The sequence below is a fragment of the Pagrus major genome, chromosome 1 (genome assembly GCF_040436345.1).
Source record: "Pagrus major chromosome 1, Pma_NU_1.0".
Classification (NCBI taxonomy): domain Eukaryota; kingdom Metazoa; phylum Chordata; class Actinopteri; order Spariformes; family Sparidae; genus Pagrus; species Pagrus major.
This window is the reverse complement of record NC_133215.1, coordinates 256,770-277,500: the sequence shown is the minus strand read 5'-3', so window position 1 is coordinate 277,500 and position 20,731 is coordinate 256,770. Positions and strand designations below refer to the sequence as shown.

The window sequence follows — 20,731 nt, the reverse complement described above, 5'->3', positions numbered from 1 at the left end:
GGGCAGCAGGTATGCCCTGTCTCCTTCTCCCAGGAGTATTTTAATGTTGAGAGGTGGTTCAGCTCTTTGAACTCTGAGATTACAGAGTTGAACTTGTTAAAATAAATGTTCCTGCTTTCGTTGAATGCTTTACATTGTAGGAGAAAGTGCATCTCTGTCTCAGCCTCACCTGTCCAGCAGTGACCACATGTTGTGTTGTCTTTTGGTTGCTGTGATTGTTTGTGTCTTCCTGTTTGGATGGTCAGTTTGTGGTCACTGAGCCTGTACTTGGTGAGCATCTGTCTCTGCTTCCTATCTCTGACAGCAGAGAGATGTTCTGCTCTTCATCGTCTCTTTTTAGGGCGAGATAACGTTCTGATCCACTTTGGCTTTTAGTTTCTTCTTTCCAATGTTCCAGGCAGGTTTCTTTACATTGTGTTATAATGTGCTTTACTCTGATTGGTGTTTGGAGAGCAGTGTTGTTGTGAGGCTGGTCAGACTGTCTGAGAGGGGGCAGTCAGCCTCAGTACCAGCTGACATAGGGGCTCTTTTCTGGGCTCAGCTCTTGAGTCTGGAGGCTTTGGAGTGGAGGGCGTCTCTGGCTGATTTCAGCTGGTTAAAAGTTGAGCGTTGTCTGTTGGATGTTAATTATCAGTGGGTATCTGCCTCATTCTGCTCTACATGCATTTGTTGGTGTGTTTCTGTGTGTGTAAAATGTGTCTGCTGAACTCTGCATGTAAAGACTCTGCTGGATGTTTGTCCCAGCGGGTTCAGCTCTGATGACTGAGTGGACCCAGACTTCACTACCGTACAGCGCAGTGGGCTGGATGACACTATCAAATATGTGAAGCCAGATTCTGACTGGAATTAGGAAATGATAAAATGTTCTCTTAATTGCATGTCGGGCTCTTCCAGCTGTTTCTTTTAGTGCGTTCACTGCCATGTTGAAACTCCTGATGCTGTAATGGTTTTACCAAGGTAGCTATAACTCATGCTGCGTTCAATGGTATGATTATTTATGGTAAATTGGTGTTTGTTCTCCTGACTCTGGGGCGTTTTTGAAAGATCATGACATTAGTTTTCTTCATGTTTACTGCCAGGGCCCAGTTCTGACAGTACTTTCCTACTATGTCCAGCTGCTGCTGTAGTCCTTGTTCAGTAGGAGACAGTAGAACAAGGTCATCAGCATAAAACAGAGACTTCACCTCTCTGTCCAGGAGGGAGAGGCCAGGAGCAGCACATGGATCCAGCTCACCAGCAAGTTCATTTATATACACGTTAAATAAAGTCGGACTTATATTGCAGCCCTGGCGTCTCCTCTTCTCTGGGTGAAGAGTTCAGTCTGTTTGTCTCCAGTTTTAACAACTCACATATTTTACAAATACATTGATTTAACCAGATCGCCTTCTCTCTCTCTCTCTCTCTCTCTCTCTCTCTCTCTCTCCCTGTCTCTCTCACCCTCCCTCTCTCTCTCCCTGTCTCTCTCTCAACCCAGCCGGTCGAGGCAGATGTCCGTCTACCACTGAGTTCGGTTCTGCTCGTGGTTTCTTCCTGTTAAAAGCAGTTGTGCTGCTCATGGCGGAAAAGTTTGGTCTCTGTAAAAACATGAATTAAGGAGTTTGGTTTGTCATGAGATGACTTTTCTTATACAAATAAAGATTGATTGGATTACACCCTTTTTCAAACTGAAATCCTCACAGCAGCTGCTAAGTGTTGGCATGCACCCCGTCTGAAGTGGGTGCAGAAGCGTCTCAGATCAGGTTGTGATCTCTGTGATCACAGCAGACGAGCTGCATGGAGACATCTGATGTTTAAATCATCTCCAGCTGCTTCAGGTGTTCAGCAGAACGCTGCAACTCTGTTTTACTGTGAAGCTCCAGAAATGTTCTGTGGACTACGAGACTTCACCTGACTTTATATCATCAGGAGGAGATGATGGCTGAGCCTGACTTTATATCATCGGGAGGAGATGATGGCTGAGCCTGACTTTATATCATCAGGAGGAGATGATGACTGAGCCTGACTTTATATCATCAGGAGGAGATGATGGCTGAGCCTGACTTTATATCATCGGGAGGAGATGATGACTGAGCCTGACTTTATATCATCAGGAGGAGATGATGGCTGAGCCTGACTTCATATCATCAGGAGGAGATGATGGCTGAGCCTGACTTCATATCATCAGGAGGAGATGATGGCTGAGCCTGACTTTATATCATCAGGAGGAGATGATGGCTGAGCCTGACTTTATATCATCAGGAGGAGATGATGACTGAGCCTGACTTTATATCATCAGGAGGAGATGATGGCTGAGCCTGACTTTATATCATCGGGAGGAGACGATGACTGAGCCTGACTTTATATCATCAGGAGGAGACGATGGCTGAGCCTGACTTTATATCATCAGGAGGAGAAGATGACTGAGCCTGACTTTATATCATCAGGAGGAGACGATGACTGAGCCTGACTTTATATCATCAGGAGGAGACGATGACTGAGCCTGACTTTATATCATCAGGAGGAGATGATGGCTGAGCCTGACTTTATATCATCAGGAGGAGATGATGGCTGAGCCTGACTTCATATCATCAGGAGGAGATGATGGCTGAGCCTGACTTTATATCATCAGGAGGAGATGATGGCTGAGCTGACTTTATATCATCAGGAGGAGATGATGGCTGAGCCTGACTTTATATCATCAGGAGGAGATGATGGCTGAGCCTGACTTTATATCATCGGGAGGAGACGATGACTGAGCCTGACTTTATATCATCAGGAGGAGACGATGGCTGAGCCTGACTTTATATCATCAGGAGGAGAAGATGACTGAGCCTGACTTTATATCATCAGGAGGAGATGATGACTGAGCCTGACTTTATATCATCAGGAGGAGACGATGACTGAGCCTGACTTTATATCATCAGGAGGAGATGATGGCTGAGCCTGACTTTATATCATCAGGAGGAGATGATGACTGAGCCTGACTTTATATCATCAGGAGGAGACGATGACTGAGCCTGACTTTATATCATCAGGAGGAGATGATGGCTGAGCCTGACTTTATATCATCAGGAGGAGATGATGACTGAGCCTGACTTTATATCATCAGGAGGAGATGATGGCTGAGCCTGACTTTATATCATCAGGAGGAGATGATGGCTGAGCCTGACTTTATATCATCAGGAGGAGACGATGACTGAGCCTGACTTTATATCATCAGGAGGAGATGGCTGAGCCTGACTTTATATCATCAGGAGGAGATGATGGCTGAGCCTGACTTTATATCATCAGGAGGAGATGATGACTGAGCCTGACTTTATATCATCAGGAGGAGATGATGGCTGAGCCTGACTTTATATCATCAGGAGGAGATGATGACTGAGCCTGACTTTCAGGAGAAGGAGAATTCGTTGACCTCATGTCAGTTTGTGATTGGAGGATTAGATAGGATAGAAACTTGAAGTTATCTTCTTCTGTACTGTGTGACATCATCTGCAGACGTCAGCCCGTCACTTGATCAACGTTTAACCAATCAGAGCTGGTCCTCCTCCAGGTGAGCTCGTCAGAGTCTCTCACATTCATACTCTGGCCCGGCGTCAGAGGGGCGGGGCATGTTGATGTAGAACACCTCCTTGTTGACGGGCGGTGGCGTGCGGGGGGGGCTCTGCACCCCAGAGTCCGGGCTGGGGAGTGGGTAAGGCTGCTGGGGAGTGGGCGAGTACTTCTTCTCTGTCCGGTTCAGAGGAACTTTGAGTCTGGCTCCGCCTCCTGCAGCTCGGCCATGGGCGTCGGCCTTCGGCTTGAACCGCTTCAGCTTGACGGTGTCTTTGGTGTCGTGGGTGCATGGCAGCAGGATGGCCACGTCTTTGCGAAACTTGGAACTGAGTCCGAAGTAGATGAGGGGGTTGTAGAAGCTGGCGGACTTGGCGAAGAGACGGGTGAAGATGCTGGTGAGGTTGGGCACGTGGAAGCCCCAGGCGGACCACATGGACACCACTGCGTACGGAGACCATGCCAGGATGAAGGCTGTACAGATCACTATGGAAACCTGCAAGACACAATTGATTATTGGACCAATCAGAAGCTTCACATCAATCCTCACACATCAGAAGACCACAGAGAGTCAGAGGGAGTCTGGATCCTGACACAGGACCATCACTGCACCAGGACCAGGTCTTCACTCTGCTGTTTCATGACAGTCTGCGTGACTCACGATGGTGACGTCTCTCTCGATCTTCCTCTGGCGGTCGGTCAGGTCGCCCTCTGCTGACAGAGCGTTGCCTCTCTTCACCGTGTTGATGATGGACACGTAGCAGAAGAGCATGATGAGCACCGGGATGAAGAAGCAGAAGATGAAGATGGAGATGATGTAGGACCTGTAGACGCTTGAGTAGGTCGCTTTGGCCCAGTCGATCTCACAGGTGCCGTATCCACGATCTGCAGAGGGGGCATGGAGGGGTCAGTGGTCATGGGTCAGGGGTCAATGAAAGCAGAGGTAAACAGACTCTTATTCTGAAGTCTTCCTGCCTTTGTAGCCGCCCCAGCCGAGCAGCGGTGCTCCAGACCAGAATCCAGCTGTGATCCAGATGAGCAGCAGACAGACGGACACGCTGGTGCTGCTGATGTGACGTGCTGAAACACAACATTTACCCATTGTGGACATTTCAAAATGGTTCCAGCTACAGGTGTCTGTTGAGTGACGGCGCGGAGGAAGGCCTCAAACAGGAAGTCATTATTTTAACCGTAAAGGTCAGCTAACCTTGACACAATCATAAATGTAACCAAACCACAACATTTCACTAACTTTAATGTAGCAAGGTGAAGCTTGACCTCCATCTATCAGATCTGACCAATCAGAAGCCTGCTACATAAATACATATGTTTATGACCTCTGCTCGGGTGACATCCTTTGATGTAACGGGTGATGCTGATCACTGTCAGTGTGTTGATGCTGCTCAGACCAAACACCAGCGTGAAGAAACCGTCCACCTGGAGGAGACAAACAGGACAGGTAACAGGTGTGTTCCTGTTCAGGCTCCGCCTCCTTCAAACCATCAGGTCCATCGTGACACAAGAGCATGTCCTCTGAGAGACACGTAGCTGATATATAAACCTTCATCTGAACCTCACAGGTGAGTCTCAAGTGTCTCTCTGGCGTGTCTCAGGTCAGTCACAGGTGAGTCTCAGGTAAGTCTCAGGTCAGTCACAGGTGAGTCTCAGGTCAGTCATAGGTGAGTCTCAGGTAAGTCTCAAGTGTCTCTCAGGTCGGTCACAGGTGTGTCTCAGGTGAGTCTCAGGTGTGTCTCAGGTGTGTTTCAGGTCAGTCCCAGGTGTGTCTCAGGTCAGTCACAGGTGAGTCTCAGGTGTGTCTCAGGTGTGTCTCAAGTCAGTCACAGGTGTGTCCAGGTGAGTCTCAAGTGTCTCTCAGGTGTGTCTCGGGTCAGTCACAGGTCAGTCACAGGTGAGTCTCAGGTGTGTTTCAGGTGTGTCTCAAGTCAGTCACAGGTGTGTCTCAGGTCAGTCACAGGTGTGTCCCGGGTCAGTCACAGGTGTGTCTCAGGTCAGTCACAGATGTGTCTTGGGTCAGTCACAGGTGTGTCTCGGGTGAGTCTCAGGCGTGTCTCAGGTGAGTCTCAAGTGTCTCTCAGGTGTGTCTCGGGTCAGTCACAGGTGAGTCTCAGGTGTGTCTCAGGTGTGTCTCAAGTCAGTCACAGGTGTGTCCAGGTGAGTCTCAAGTGTCTCTCAGGTGTGTCTCGGGTCAGTCACAGGTCAGTCACAGGTGAGTCTCAGGTGTGTTTCAGGTGTGTCTCAAGTCAGTCACAGGTGTGTCTCAGGTCAGTCACAGGTGTGTCCCGGGTCAGTCACAGGTGTGTCTCAGGTCAGTCACAGATGTGTCTTGGGTCAGTCACAGGTGTGTCTCGGGTGAGTCTCAGGCGTGTCTCAGGTGAGTCTCAAGTGTCTCTCAGGTGTGTCTCAGGTCAGTCACAGGTGTGTCCCGGGTCAGTCACAGGTGTGTCTCAGGTCAGTCACAGGTGTGTCTTGGGTCAGTCACAGGTGTGTCTCAGGTGAGTCTCAAGTGTCTCTCAGGTGTGTCTCGGGTCAGTCACAGGTGTGTCTTTGGTAAGCCTCATACCCCTTTTCCACTGGTCAAGAATCCCACTTAAACCCTGTAAGATCAGGCTTTTGTGTGCAATGTGAATGTGTAAACTGCAGTAGACCCGTGTTTTTATCACCTCGGCTCAGCTTGGATCTAAACGTAGGACCTGGGAAGGAGTTTGGGATGCAGTCTATTAAGGAGGTTTTATTACTGGACTCAGTGTTGGAGGTGGAGCCACGTTCATTCCTATGAAAGCTGCTCAGTGGTGATCTGAAGACAAAAAAGCTCAACTTCCTAGCTATGAAAATACCTGGATCACCGACCGAGCCGGCTAACCTCCGGTTTGGCAGAAGGGTGAAAAAATAATTGAATCGTGCGGCTCTTCTAGACTTTCCAAATGTTAATGGACCGAATGGCTCAAATTCTGACAGTAAACGGGTCATGTATGGGGGTTGTGATGCTCAAAAGAATTTATCCACTGTTTTACAGACGCTTCTTTCACAATGAGTCTATTGTTGATCAGCTTATTCGTGATGTGAAATGTACAACGTGACTCTTCAGATAAAAATCACAGGGCTGTCTTGCCTGCAGGAAGTGGGAATGGCGTCAACAGGTGATTTTTAGCAGGTTGACCCATGTTTAAAGACCTGTGCAGACCCGCTAATGTTGGTGGAGAAGTGGTATCAGGTGTGTCTCAGGTCTACCTGGCAGGTCCAGATGGAGGAGATGATGTAGCTGCTGTCCTGGAAGACGTTGAAGATCTCAATGATACCTCTGGAGTAGCCAAACACGGAGATACTGGCGTCGGAGATGGCCAGGTTAAAGGTCAGGTAGTCAGTGGGCTGCAGGGTGGCTCTCTGTCTGTAAAGGACGAAGAGGACGATGCTGTTTCCAAACCAGGACAACCACCCTGAACACACCACAGAGACAGACACACAAAGTGTTTACGCCTGAACAAACAACAATAACACAGTTAACAGACAGCTGTTCCACTTTCACTGCTCATTCTGCAGTAAATCCTGACTGAGCTCACTGCCTGTGTGACCTTCAGTCTGTAGGGTCAGGGTTAACCCCCTAAACTACAGACCAGAGGAAGCCACAAAACAGGAAGAGACATCGTTCTCCCCGGTCACTATCCACGGAATAACTGTGGAAACTACACCACAGAAGAGAAGGTGTGTGTAGCAGTGTGTGTAGCAGTGTGTGTAGCAGTGTGTACTCACCCAGCAGCAGCAGGTACACTCCGATGATGGTCTCTCCCTGGTCAGACAGAGGAGGGTCTTTGCCCCCCCCCAGGATGAAGCTGTTGTTCCTCCAGGGAGGTCCGCCGGCTGCTGGGCTGGTCCCCGACATGATGAGGAGTCTGTGAGGAGTGTGAGGAGTGTGTGAGGAGTGTGAGGAGTGTGTGAGGAGTGTGAGGAGTGTGAGGAGTGTGTGAGGAGTGTGAGGAGTGTGTGAGGAGTGTGAGGAGTGTGTGAGGAGTGTGAGGAGTGTGTGAGGAGTGTGAGGAGTGTGAGGAGTGTGTGAGGAGTGAGAGGAGTGTGTGAGGAGTGTGAGGAGTGAGAGGAGCTTCTGGAGGAGCAGCAGCAGCAGCAGCAGCAGGAGGACGTCTGCCTCGGGCTGGTAATCTCAGGTAAATATAGACACCTGATCCTGGTTCAGCTCTGAGCTCAGCAGCAGGTGGACTGGCTCCAGACCAGAACTCAACAGGAAGCAGCTCAGAGGTCAGAGGTCACTGGCTGTCTCTGATTGGCTGACTGATTGATGATGTCATAGAGACTATTTAAACTCACTGGTTGTCTTTACGCTCTGTTGCTTGGTGTTGACCGGGCTCAGTGAGGAGTAACTAAGTACGTTACGTTATACTTCTGCAGTACTTTTACTGTGCAGTTACTTTCACATGAAAAACCGTCTGAGGACCTTATTAAATATGAAGTACAGTTACATGTTAAAATACCCAGCAGTACACAAAGTACTACAGACAGCTGACTGTTTACACTTGGATTTACTTTTACTTTACTATAAACTGAAGTACTGAATATACTCACATACTTTTACTTTAGTTACTTTTTCAATTCAGGACTTTTACCAGTAACAGAGTATTTTTATACTACGCTATGATAAGTATATGTAATAAAACGCAGTAATGATGGTTGGTGTGTTTTTATTGGTCCTGATGAAGGTGAACAGGTGTGATGTCATCAGGTGTGATGTCATCAACTGATGTTGTGTCAACAAACAAAGTTCATAGTGAAACTGCATCAGTCTGAACTGAGGAGGAGGAGGAGGAGGAGGAGGAGGTGGAGGAGCAGGAGGAGGAGGAGGAGAAGTGGAGAAGGAGGAGGAAGAGCAGGAGGAGAAGTGGAGAAGGAGGAGGAGGAGCAGGAGGAGGAGGAGGAGAAGTGGAGAAGGAGGAGGAGGAGCAGGACGAGGAGGAGCAGGACGAGGAGGAGCAGGAGGAGGAGAAGGAGGAGGTGGAGGAGGAGGTTATAGAGGAGGAGCAGGAGGAGGAGGAGCAGGAGGAGGAGCAGGAGAAGGAGGAGGAGGAGGAGGAGGAGGAGGAGGAGCAGGAGGAGGAGGAGGAGGAGGAGGAGCAGGAGGAGAAGTGGAGGAGGAGGAGGAGGAGGAGCAGGAGGAGGAGGAGCAGGACGAGGAGGAGCAGGAGGAGAAGTGGAGAAGGAGGAGGAGGAGCAGGAGGAGGAGGAGCAGGACGAGGAGGAGCAGGAGGAGGAGAAGGAGGAGGTGGAGGAGCAGGAGGAGGAGGAGGTTATAGAGGAGATGCAGGAGGAGAAGGAGGAGGAGAAGGAGGTTATAGAGGAGCAGCAGGAGGAGGTGGCGGAGGAGGAGGAGGAGAAGAAGGAGGAGGAGTAGAGGAGGTGGAGGAAGAGGAGCAGAAGGAGGAGGAGAAGCAGAGAAGGAGGAGCAGGAGGAGGAGGAGCGGAGAAGGAGGAGGAGAAGAAGGAGGAGGAGGAGCAGAGGAGGTGGTGGAGCAGGAGGAGGAAGAGGAGAAGGAGGAGGAGCAGAGAAGGAGGAGCAGGAGGAGGAGGAAGTTATAGAGGAGGATGAGGAGGAGGAGCAGAGGAGGAGAAGAAGGAGGAGGAGGAGCGGAGAAGGAGGAGGAGGAGCAGAGGAGGAGCAGGGAGGAGGAGCAGGAGTGGAGGAGGAGGAGCAGGGAGGAGGAGCAGGAGCAGTGACTCATCCTGAGTCCCAGCTGCTCGGGCTCAGCTCCACCCTGTGAGCTCAGACTCAGCTGCTGTGGACGTGTTGGTGTTGAACAGGATGAAGACGCTGCAGCTCCTTCTCCATGTGAGGCTCCTGGTCGTCATGGTTACAGCTCAGCAGGTGGACCTTCCTGTCATCTACTCTGTAAGTGTCACCTGATAACACACCTGAGATACTGAGGTACTTTTACTTTGAAAAACATCAGAGAGCTTCATCGTTAACATGAAGACACGGTTCATTAACTGACCGTGTTTTAATGCTGACGCTGCAAATTCATTCAAAGGGTATCACAAGAGTGTACCTCAACGTTACTGCAGTACCTCAACGTTACTGCAGTACCTCAACGTTACTGCAGTACCTCAACGTTACTGCAGTACCTCAACTTTACTGCAGTACCTCAACTTTACTGCAGTACCTCAACTTTACTGCAGTACCTCAACTTTACTGTGTGTGTGTGTGTGTGTGTGTGTGTGTGTGTGTGTGTGTGTGTGTGTGTGTGTGTGTAGAGTTAAAGTGTGTGTGTGTGTGGGGGGGGGGGGATCCTGGTGATGTTTCCGTTGTTTAATGTTGTTTGATCAATAATGAATGATCAATGACTGATGGATCGAGTGTTATTGTCTCACAGTGCACCGAGGGCTACAAGTTCAACGTGGCAGAGCAGGAATGTAAAGGTGAGTGACATCCTGCAGTGTCAGCACATTTCTACAACACTGATCACTGATATTAGATCAATAATCAATCAAATATCAGACTGTGATGTCATCAGACTGTGATGTCATCAGACTGTGATGTCATCAGAGAGAAGCGTTGTTAAATGTTTGATAAATGACTGAATGTTGAATGTTTGTCTGATGATGGTTGAACTTTGGTAAAAGTTAAAAGTTTGTCAAATATTGTGAAACGTTTAAATGTTGTCAAAATGTAATATATTACATATTACTGTTTAACCTCGTTTTAAAGTAATATATTACTGTCTGCGTAGAGTAGAGTAATATATTACTCATTACACTGCTTTGAAGTCACTTTCAGTAACCTCTACTCAGCCTGGAGTGTTTGAGTGAAGGACTGGTCCTGGACTCATTTATTATGAGATCAATGTTTCTCTCATATGAATCAAACAGACCTGCAGCTTCTATCATGACATGACGAGACACACGTCTCTTCTTCTTGTTATTTGAGGACTGCATGGTGTGATTCAAGAATATCAATTAAAGTGCACTCGGAGGATCAGGCTTCATCATTAGTCTTCATCATTCAGCCCATTTCAGTCACACAGAGACTGAACACAGAACTTGTCGGCTCGGCTGGATTAAACACACGCAGCCTTTATTAATATGTCATGTTGGTGTGGACGGGTTCTTCAAGAAACAACAATGAATGCTTCACTTCGGTCGGTAACAAGGATTGTAACACGTTATGTGAATGTAACATATTACTGAAATATTATCAGTAACGTGTAATATTGCTCTGTTACTGCTAAAGGAAATATATTACTTTTGTAATGCGTTACTCTGACACTGACTGAGAGTGACACTCAGGTGTCAGGACCTTTAAAGGTTGTTGTTAAATGTTGTTAAACGTTTGTTTAATATTGTTAAAAGTTGTTGGACTACATTTCCCAGACATCAACGAGTGTGAGACGTTGCCAGATGCCTGTAAAGGCGGAATGGGTTGCATCAACCTCTATGGTGGCTACTTCTGTCTGCCACAGAGCGCCCAGATCATCATCGACAACAGAGAGGAGGAGCCCGCCACCACACAACCCCCCCCTCTGCACCTCATCCCCCTCCTTGCAGTGCCCGCTCACCATGGCAACCACCAGATCACCAGCAACCAGGCCAGGCTGATCTCCGCCCAGTGTCCAATCGGATTCATTGCAGACGAGTTCAACTACTGCACAGGTAACAGACAGGAGAGCAGGTGAGCTCCAATCAGAGAGCCCAGATTCACCAGGTGAGGGTCACCTGACCTACTCAGCAAATCAGACACACTAAGCTCAAACTGGATGTAGGAACAGAGCAACTTACGAGCATCTAGAGCAACAACACAGCAACTTAAGAGCAACAATAGAAGAACTTGAGTTTCTAGAGCAACTCCAGAGGAACTCAAAGTAACTAAATGATAAATTAACTGCACAGCAATTTAAGAGTAGGCTAACTACAGAGTAGCTACAGAGAAACTACAGAGCAGCTACAGAGAAACTACAGAGCAGCTACAGACCAGCTACAGAGCAACTCCAGAGGAACTCAAAGTAACTAAATGGTAAATTAACTGCACAGCAATTTAAGAGTAGGCTAACTACAGAGCAGCTACAGAGCAGCTACAGAGCAACTACAGACCAGCTACAGAGCAGCTACAGAGCAACTACAGACCAGCTACAGAGCAACTACAGAGCAGCTACAGAGCAACTACAGACCAGCTACAGAGCAACTACAGAGCAGCTACAGAGCAACTACAGAGCAACTACAGACCAGCTACAGAGAAACTACAGAGCAACTACAGAGCAGCTACAGAGCAACTACAGACCAGCTAAAGAGAAACTACAGAGCAGCTACAGAGCAACTACAGAGCAGCTACAGACCAGCTACAGAGCAACTCCAGAGGAACTCAAAGTAACTAAATGGTAAATTAACTGCACAGCAATTTAAGAGTAGGCTAACTACAGAGCAACTACAGACCAGCTACAGAGAAACTACAGAGCAGCTACAGAGCAACTACAGAGCAGCTACAGAGCAACTACAGAGCAGCTACAGAGCAACTACAGACCAGCTACAGAGAAACTACAGAGCAACTACAGAGCAGCTACAGAGCAACTACAGACCAGCTACAGAGAAACTACAGAGCAACTACAGAGCAGCTACAGAGCAACTACAGACCAGCTACAGAGCAACTACAGAGCAACTACAGAGCAGCTACAGAGCAGCTACAGAGCAACTACAGAGAAACTACAGAGCAGCTACAGAGCAGCTACAGAGCAACTACAGAGAAACTAGGGATGTTTCTTTCTAAAACATTTACCATTAGTTACCAGTTGCTGTCTGTTGGCCTGTTGACAGCAAAATAACAGAAACTGACATTTATAAGAGCAATTAAAGCAACGAACACACACAAACACAAATCTTATATTTTGATGATATGAAATAAACCTGAAACTTTCATGTCAGTTTACAAAGGTGGAGATGAAATACTGCCTGTCTGTCTGTCTGTCTGTCTGTCTGTCTGTCTGCCTGTCTTTCTGTCTGTCTGTCTGTCTGTCTGTCTGCCTGTCTGTCTGCCTGTCTGTCTGTCTGTCTGCCTGTCTGTCTTCCAGATGTGGATGAGTGCCTGCTGTTCTCGGGCCTCTGTCAGTGGCAGTGTGTGAACCAGCCCGGCTCTTTCCGTTGCATCTGTCCTGAAGGTTACCAGCTGCAGGGACCACGTCTGTGCCAAGGTACAGTTAATTCACCACAGTGAGAGTTAAGCTGATGACGCGTTCAGGGACAATGAGAGGTGAGATTAAAGAGTGAACGGCTGCCAACAGCTCGGTAAACACCTATTCTTACATCAGCTGCTGCAAGGTTGATTTGAAGTCTTTCTGAATTCTTTCGTCTTCACAGCTTTAAAGAAATCTTCCGTCCTCCTGCAGCAGAACTGAGCTGCCCAGAACTGGTTTCTGAAGTGATCCTGTTTGTCCTGGTTCTGTTCACAGATATTAACGAGTGTGAAACAGGATCAAACTGCCGTGATGACCAGGTGTGTTGGAACTACTTTGGAGGTTACCGCTGCTATCCCAGAAATCCCTGCCAGGAGCCCTATGTCCAGTCTGGAGAGGGGTGAGACTCACCTGGGCTCCATAGAACACCATAGTAACCACAATAAACACCATAGTAACCAACAGGTATCCATAGTAACCACCAGGAACACCATAGTAACCAACAGATATCCATAGTAACCACCAGGAACACCAGAGTAACCAACAGGAACACCAAAGTAACCACCTGGAACACCATAGTAACCACCAGGAACACCATAGTAATGAACAGGTATCCATGGTAACTTCCAGGAACACCATAGTAACCACAATAAACACCATAGTAACCAACAGGTATCCATAGTAACCACCAGGAACACCATAGTAACCAACAGATATCCATAGTAACCACCAGGAACACCATAGTAACCAACAGGAACACCATAGTAACCAACAAGTATCCATAGTAACCACCAGGAACACCAGAGTAACCAACAGGAACACCAAAGTAACCACCAGGAACACCAGAGTAACCAACAGGAACACCAAAGTAACCACCTGGAACACCATAGTAACCACCAGGAACACCAGAGTAACCAACAGGAACACCAAAGTAACCACCAGGAACACCAGAGTAACCAACAGGAACACCAAAGTAACCACCTGGAACACCATAGTAACCACCAGGAACACCATAGTAATGAACAGGTATCCATGGTAACTTCCAGGAACACCATAGTAACCAACAGGAACACCATAGTAACCAACAGGTATCCATGGAAACCACCAGGAACACCATAGTAACCAACAGGTATCCATGGTAACTACCAGGAACACTATAGTAACCACCAGGAACACCATAGTAACCAACAGGTATCCATGGTAACTACCAGGAACACCATAGTAACCAACAGGTATCCATGGTAACCACCAGGAACACCATAGTAACCGACAGGAACACCATAGTAACCACCTGGAACACCATAGTAACCACCAGGAACACCATAGTAATGAACAGGTATCCATGGTAACTTCCAGGAACACCATAGTAACCACAATAAACACCATAGTAACCAACAGGTATCCATAGTAACCACCAGGAACACCATAGTAACCAACAGATATCCATAGTAACCACCAGGAACACCATAGTAACCAACAGGAACACCATAGTAACCAACAAGTATCCATAGTAACCACCAGGAACACCAGAGTAACCAACAGGAACACCAAAGTAACCACCTGGAACACCATAGTAACCAACAGGAACACCATAGTAATGAACAGGTATCCATGGTAACTTCCAGGAACACCATAGTAACCACAATAAACACCATAGTAACCAACAGGTATCCATAGTAACCACCAGGAACACCATAGTAACCAACAGATATCCATAGTAACCACCAGGAACACCATAGTAACCAACAGGAACACCATAGTAACCAACAAGTATCCATAGTAACCACCAGGAACACCAGAGTAACCAACAGGAACACCAAAGTAACCACCAGGAACACCAGAGTAACCAACAGGAACACCAAAGTAACCACCTGGAACACCATAGTAACCACCAGGAACACCAGAGTAACCAACAGGAACACCAAAGTAACCACCAGGAACACCAGAGTAACCAACAGGAACACCAAAGTAACCACCTGGAACACCATAGTAACCACCAGGAACACCATAGTAATGAACAGGTATCCATGGTAACTTCCAGGAACACCATAGTAACCAACAGGAACACCATAGTAACCAACAGGTATCCATGGAAACCACCAGGAACACCATAGTAACCAACAGGTATCCATGGTAACTACCAGGAACACTATAGTAACCACCAGGAACACCATAGTAACCAACAGGTATCCATGGTAACTACCAGGAACACCATAGTAACCAACAGGTATCCATGGTAACCACCAGGAACACCATAGTAACCGACAGGAACACCATAGTAACCAACAGGTATCCATGGTAACTACCAGGAACACCATAGTAACCGACAGGAACACCATAGTAACCAACAGGTATCCATGGTAACTACCAGGAACACCATAGTAACCGACAGGAACACCATAGTAACCAACAGGTATCCATGGTAACTACCAGGAACACCATAGTAACCAACAGGTATCCATGGTAACTACCAGGAACACCATAGTAACCAACAGGTATCCATGGTAACTACCAGGAACACCATAGTAACCGACAGGAACACCATAGTAACCAACAGGTATCCATGGTAACCACCAGGAACACCATAGTAACATTATCAGTCACTGTGTTGTTGTGTCCTCAGTCGCTGCAGCTGTCAGTCTCTAAGCGCGTGCAGAGGACTTCCTCCCATCATCGTCTATAAGTATATGAGCATCACATCAGAGCGCTCGGTGCCAGCGGACATCTTCCAGATTCAGGCCACCAGCGTCTTCCCCAACATGCACAACACCTTCAGGATCAAAGTGGGGAATGGGGGGGGGCAGTTCTTCCTCAGGGTGAGTCCTCCTGTAACTGAATCTTCACTCATCTTATGTGATGTGATTTGTTCTGATCTCATCCAATTGTGTTTAACCTCTCTTCATTGACCTGTCTCATCCAATCACATTTAATCTGCTCACTGCTCATTTCATCACATCATCTGTACTCGCAGTGTAATCTCACCTCATCTAACCTCAATCTAAATACATTCTGCCTTTCTTGGTTTGTTTCCTTTTATCTGAAAAAATCTGTGCACTAAATCTACTGTTTTCATGTAATCTGTGTGATCTCATGTGATCTCAGTGGATTATAGATGAATGTTTAGTTTAGTTTAGTTTAGTTTAGTTTAGTTTATTAAGATCCCCATTAGCTTTTGCGAGGCAGCAGCTATTCTTCCTGGGGTCTTTCATTTACATAAGTGACAAATACAAACCATCAACAAACAACACATACTTAATACATAAAAACAAAAATACATACAGAAAACACATACTTAATACATACACATACAAACAAAACATCCAAGACGAACACCTAACAGACATTAAGCTCCTACATTCAATCACTACACAACATTTACTGTGTATCCTGTCACACAGGGATGCCAAGACCCAATTTACAGATTTATACTAATGGTTAAAATTACGATCCAAATAATAATCTCTTAGTTTCATTTTAAAACTAACCATGTTTCTTTGTTGTATAACATAATTCAGAAGGGCAGTCCACTCCTTCATGGCTCTGTATAATACTGTACATTGAGAAAGTGCCCTGGGTAAAATAAAATAACCTCCAGCAGCATGTCGAGTTGAGTAATTATGTATGTCTGAACTAAAAGATAATTTTCTATAAAAAATATGTTTCATCTTAGTTGTTATAATATTTCTAAGAAATACCATCAACAAATATGAGAATCTGTGCTTAACATCCAGCCAACAAAGACTGGCATGCATTTGACAAATATTCAACCTTATTCCACAAGTAAGTGCAACACGTGCTGCTTTGTTTTGTATAAGTTGCAGTTTTCCGATGTTGGCTCGTGAGGTATTGGACCAAACAACTGTACAATAATCCATATGTGACAAAACCAGTGCTTGAATGACTTGTTTAGTAATTTGTATTGTTAGATATTTAGAGCATCTCCTAATCATTGAAAGAATGTTTCCAATTTTGGTTATTATCCTCCTAATATGCATGTCCCATGATAGTGTATGATCTATGATAATTCCTAATAATTTTACCTCTTTCACATGTTTGATTAATTGATTATTGATCATAACATTAAGCTCTGAGTTTGAACGCAATGAATAGTTTGATCCAATAACCATAGTAGTTGTCTTTGACACATTCAAAATGAGTCCACTGCAGCTAACCCACTCAGAAACCAACTTCATTTCTTCACTTAGATTTCTATTAATTCATCAATAGTTCCTTTGGCTAAATAAATTGTTGTATCATCGGCATACATTGTCATGCGAGCTGTTTTTAATGCCAAGGGAAAATCATTGGTAAAAATTGAGTACATCAGAGGTCCAAGGCAACTTCCTTGAGGTACTCCATGTTTAACTTGTTTTAAGTCTGACTCAGTTCCATTAAAATAAACCATTTGCCATCTTTCACTCAAATAGCTTTTAATAATTAACAAAGCTGATGATGAAAACCCATAATGTTTCAGTTTTGCCAATAATAATTTATGATCCAGAATATCGAACGCTGCAGAGAAATCCAGGAAGACAGTTCCTATCATTTTCTTTTGCGTGACTTCATTACACCATTTGTGTCATAGCTGTTGATGTGGAGTGTTTTTCCCTGTAAGCATGCTGAAAATCTGTAAATAAGTTATTATTAGAAAAATATGACTGAATTTGTTCATACACAATTTTTTCCATGATTTTACTCAATAAACTGATAGGTCGACTATTTGACTCAGAAAACTGCAACTTTTTGTTTTTTGGAATTGGTATTATTTTTGCAATTTTCCATCCCTGGGCCATATATTTTTAGTCAGACATAAATTAATTATACGTGTTACCACTGGGGCCACAATACCAACAACAGGTTTCAATAACCTTCCATCTAGAAAATCAACCCCAGGTGACTTATTTTTACAATTCATTAATAATAACTCAACTTTTGAAACTGTAACAGTCTTGAAATCAAAATAACATTCTTTACCTTCCATAATTTGGTCTATTAGTCTGTCTGTGAGGTCAGTATCATTATGCTGTACAGTACTTTTTAGCTTATCGATTTTATTAATGAAATAATTATTCAAATGATAAGCAATATCCTTGGGTTTGGTCAAGAACTCTCCTCCAGTTTCTAAATAAGATGGTGAAGACTTGGTGTGGCCCTTAACTAAAAAATTTAGTGTACTCCATAATCTTTTACTATCGTGCTTCATTTCCTGAACTATATTACCACAATATTCTTTTTTTCCCCTCCTATTTAACTTTGTAACAACATTTCTTAATTTACAATAAATTTGCCAGTCTGATTTAATACCAGATGAAAAAGCAATCTGTTTTGCCTGATCTCTTTCAATCATATGTTCTGTTGTTTCTCTGTCCAACCATGGTGAGTTAATAGTCCTCACTGTGGCTTTTCTCAAAGGTGCATGTCGATCTATGACATTTGTTAATGTGTCATCAAAAACTTTAAAGGCAGCTTCCGGATCTTCCAGCAACAGAATATTTGATATCTTAGCATTTGAAACATCTCTTACATATTTTTCTTCATCAAATGCTTTAAACGACCTCTTTTTAATTATTCTCGACCCTCCTTGGGCACCTTTGATTTCCTGACTATTGCAATTAAATTGTGATCGCTGCATCCTATTGGCATAGATATAGCTTTGGAGCAGATCTCAGGTGTATTTAAATAGAGATGATCAATACAAGTGGCCACTCTCCTGCCATCATTATTAAAGCTCATTCTTGTTGGTTTATTCATTGCTTGGGTCAATCCTGAAGCTGCACATGTATCAACCAATTTCCTTCTCATTGGACGGGACAACGACTCCCAGTTTACATTCATATCTGCCATAAAATATAATTCAAAATTAGTACAACAAGCAGAGTCAAGCATTTCACACATTTTATCTAAATATTCATAATTAGCACTGGGGGGTCTGTAACCACATCCTATGAGTATAGGCCTGAGATGCTTTAAGTGTACTTGCAACCAAAGGGCTTCGACATCAGTTTGCATTAGGTCATGCCTTATTCCTACAGGTAGGTGGCGCTGCACATAAATGCAGATCCCACCTCCATAAGCATTTCTGTCTTTCCTATAAATATTAAACCCCTCTATCATCAGTGATGTGTCCTCAAACGTCGAATCTAAATGCGTTTCAGACAAAGCTAAAATATGAAAATTATTTGACAAGATTATGTTCTCCACTTCATTTAATTTATTCCTAATACTACATATATTTATATGGGCCATTTTTAGGCCTTTCCTTGGTAATTTATGTGACATTAAACAGGGTGTACATTCTTATCAGTCTTATTCGAATTGATTCAATTTCAGAGCAACATAAAATACATTTAACATTATAACAAATACCCACAAACATTAAAAAAACAAATAAATTAACACTTTGTATTGTCACAGAAATTATACCACTCGTCTATCCGTGAGAATCAACCAACCTCCTATATTGACATTTAAGTAAACTCAGTTCTGTTTAATCCTCCTGAAACCATACAATCATATCACTGAGCCGATTAACTGCAAATGCATTAAATTAAACTTTTTTTTTTTTTCTGCCCTTTTATCACTCCTTTTTGGGTTGGAAATAAATATAAGATAATAATAATAATCATAGACCTCACTTATTTCTTGATATAAACGAAATCATATTTTCTTTATTGATCACCCATAGTTTATCCAAGTTTAAACAATTAATCATCATACATATAACGAGTGATCATTCAGTCTGTATTCCGCATGCTTACCACACAGGTTTACCAGGAGGCCACTGACTTTTTCTTTTCAGGGTAGATCATACTGAGTCCGTCTCCACATTACGCACCAGCTGCGCTCGCGCTGTTCGGTTCTCCCACACCTCTGCGACTGCGCATCCCCTTGAGATCATCTTTGGGTTCAAATGTCCTTCCATAAGCTTAATCCAAAATCCAAATCATGGGTCCAGTTCCTGTCCATTGCTCAAACACACACTGCTTCATATGAGCTTCCTCCAGCTTCAGTCCACCTCAGCATTTACTGCACATGCAGCGATGGTTTAATCTTTTCCTCGAAGAATTTCTCCGCTTCACTAACTTTCTGGAAGATGAAGGAAACCACTTTGTGTGCCAGCCCGATACAACTTTCCTCTGACGTCGTTAAACAGCGCTCTCCTTCTTGCCGTTTCTGTTGTCAGATCAGGGAACATCTTCAGTTTCATGTTTTTATATTCTAGCACCTTTTCTAATTTTGCAGTTTTCAAGATAGCTTCCTTCACCATGAACCGCTGCAATCTCACGATCATGGGTCTTGGACCAGGGCCTTTGCCAGTGACTCTATACGCAATCTCTACGTCGAGAGGACCAGGGAGATTCTTTTGTCCCGTGAAAACGTCTCTCAGAAGCACAGACATGTATTCAGTGGCATCAACACCTTCGACACCCCTGTCCAGTCCAAAGACCCTTATGTTAAACCTTCGACTGTAACCTTCCAGTCCGTCAGTTTTGTCTTTTAGCTCTTGATTTTCCTGTTGGAGTGCGTTACATATTTTCCAAAGCGCACCACATTCTCTCTCCAGTTCATTTATTTGGTCAGACTGACTTTCTGAATGAGTGTCAGAGACTCATAGACACACAGATATTATTGGCTGCTGGAGGAAACTGTCAGTCAATGAGGAGCCACAGTGTGTTACTCTGAATTAGAACAGTAATTCTTGGTTGTCCTTGTTGCAGCGGTCCAGTAACGTGAGCGGCATGCTGGTGATGACGCGTCCTCTGATTGGTCCCAGAGAGCACGTCCTGGACCTGGAGATGGTGACGCAGAACTCAGCTCTCAGTTATCAGTCCAGCTCTGTGCTCCGCCTCACCATCATCGTCGGACCTTACGCCTTCTAAAAGCTCCAGTTTGACATCAGACTGTTTCCAGGACACTTTCAAGGCCTGACGCATTGAAATCTTTCACTCAGTGGAAGTTTCAGTATCTGTGATGTTCATCTTTAAAAACTGTTTTCTTTTTTGAAGCTGTTGTTATATAAG

General features: G+C 45.0%; 2 protein-coding genes across 2 annotated transcripts; one reads left to right on the top strand and one right to left on the bottom strand.

The window, feature by feature from the left end:
• Positions 1 to 3,541: 3,541 nt before the first annotated feature.
• On the bottom strand, positions 3,542 to 7,429 carry opn6a (opsin 6, group member a). Its single transcript, XM_073475453.1, has 6 exons — positions 7,300 to 7,429; positions 6,781 to 6,986; positions 4,869 to 4,968; positions 4,507 to 4,611; positions 4,193 to 4,416; positions 3,542 to 4,027 (listed from the first exon to the last, which is right to left on the bottom strand). The coding sequence occupies exons 1-6, from the start codon at positions 7,427 to 7,429 to the stop codon at positions 3,542 to 3,544; spliced, it is 1,251 nt and encodes a 416-aa protein (XP_073331554.1).
• A 1,926-nt stretch (positions 7,430 to 9,355) lies between these two features.
• On the top strand, positions 9,356 to 20,590 carry LOC140995112 (EGF-containing fibulin-like extracellular matrix protein 1). The gene is made up of 7 exons (XM_073465037.1): positions 9,356 to 9,442; positions 9,924 to 9,969; positions 10,921 to 11,199; positions 12,603 to 12,728; positions 12,987 to 13,110; positions 15,334 to 15,526; positions 20,429 to 20,590. The coding sequence occupies exons 1-7, from the start codon at positions 9,356 to 9,358 to the stop codon at positions 20,588 to 20,590; spliced, it is 1,017 nt and encodes a 338-aa protein (XP_073321138.1).
• The last annotated feature ends 141 nt before the right edge of the window (positions 20,591 to 20,731 follow it).

Excerpts from the sequence above, each read along its gene's own strand:
- opn6a (XM_073475453.1), bottom strand. The coding sequence starts at position 7,429 with ATGTCGGGGACCAGCCCAGCAGCCGGCGGACCTCCCTGGAGGAACAAC. Across the intron at positions 4,417-4,506 it reads CGGCTGGGGCGGCTACAAAG|ATCGTGGATACGGCACCTGT; the intron begins GCAGGAAGACTT and ends CCCCCTCTGCAG. Across the intron at positions 4,028-4,192 it reads TCGAGAGAGACGTCACCATC|GTTTCCATAGTGATCTGTAC; the intron begins GTGAGTCACGCA and ends TGTGTCTTGCAG.
- LOC140995112 (XM_073465037.1), top strand. The coding sequence starts at position 9,356 with ATGAAGACGCTGCAGCTCCTTCTCCATGTGAGGCTCCTGGTCGTCATG. Across the intron at positions 9,443-9,923 it reads ACCTTCCTGTCATCTACTCT|TGCACCGAGGGCTACAAGTT; the intron begins GTAAGTGTCACC and ends ATTGTCTCACAG. Across the intron at positions 15,527-20,428 it reads GGGGGCAGTTCTTCCTCAGG|CGGTCCAGTAACGTGAGCGG; the intron begins GTGAGTCCTCCT and ends TCCTTGTTGCAG.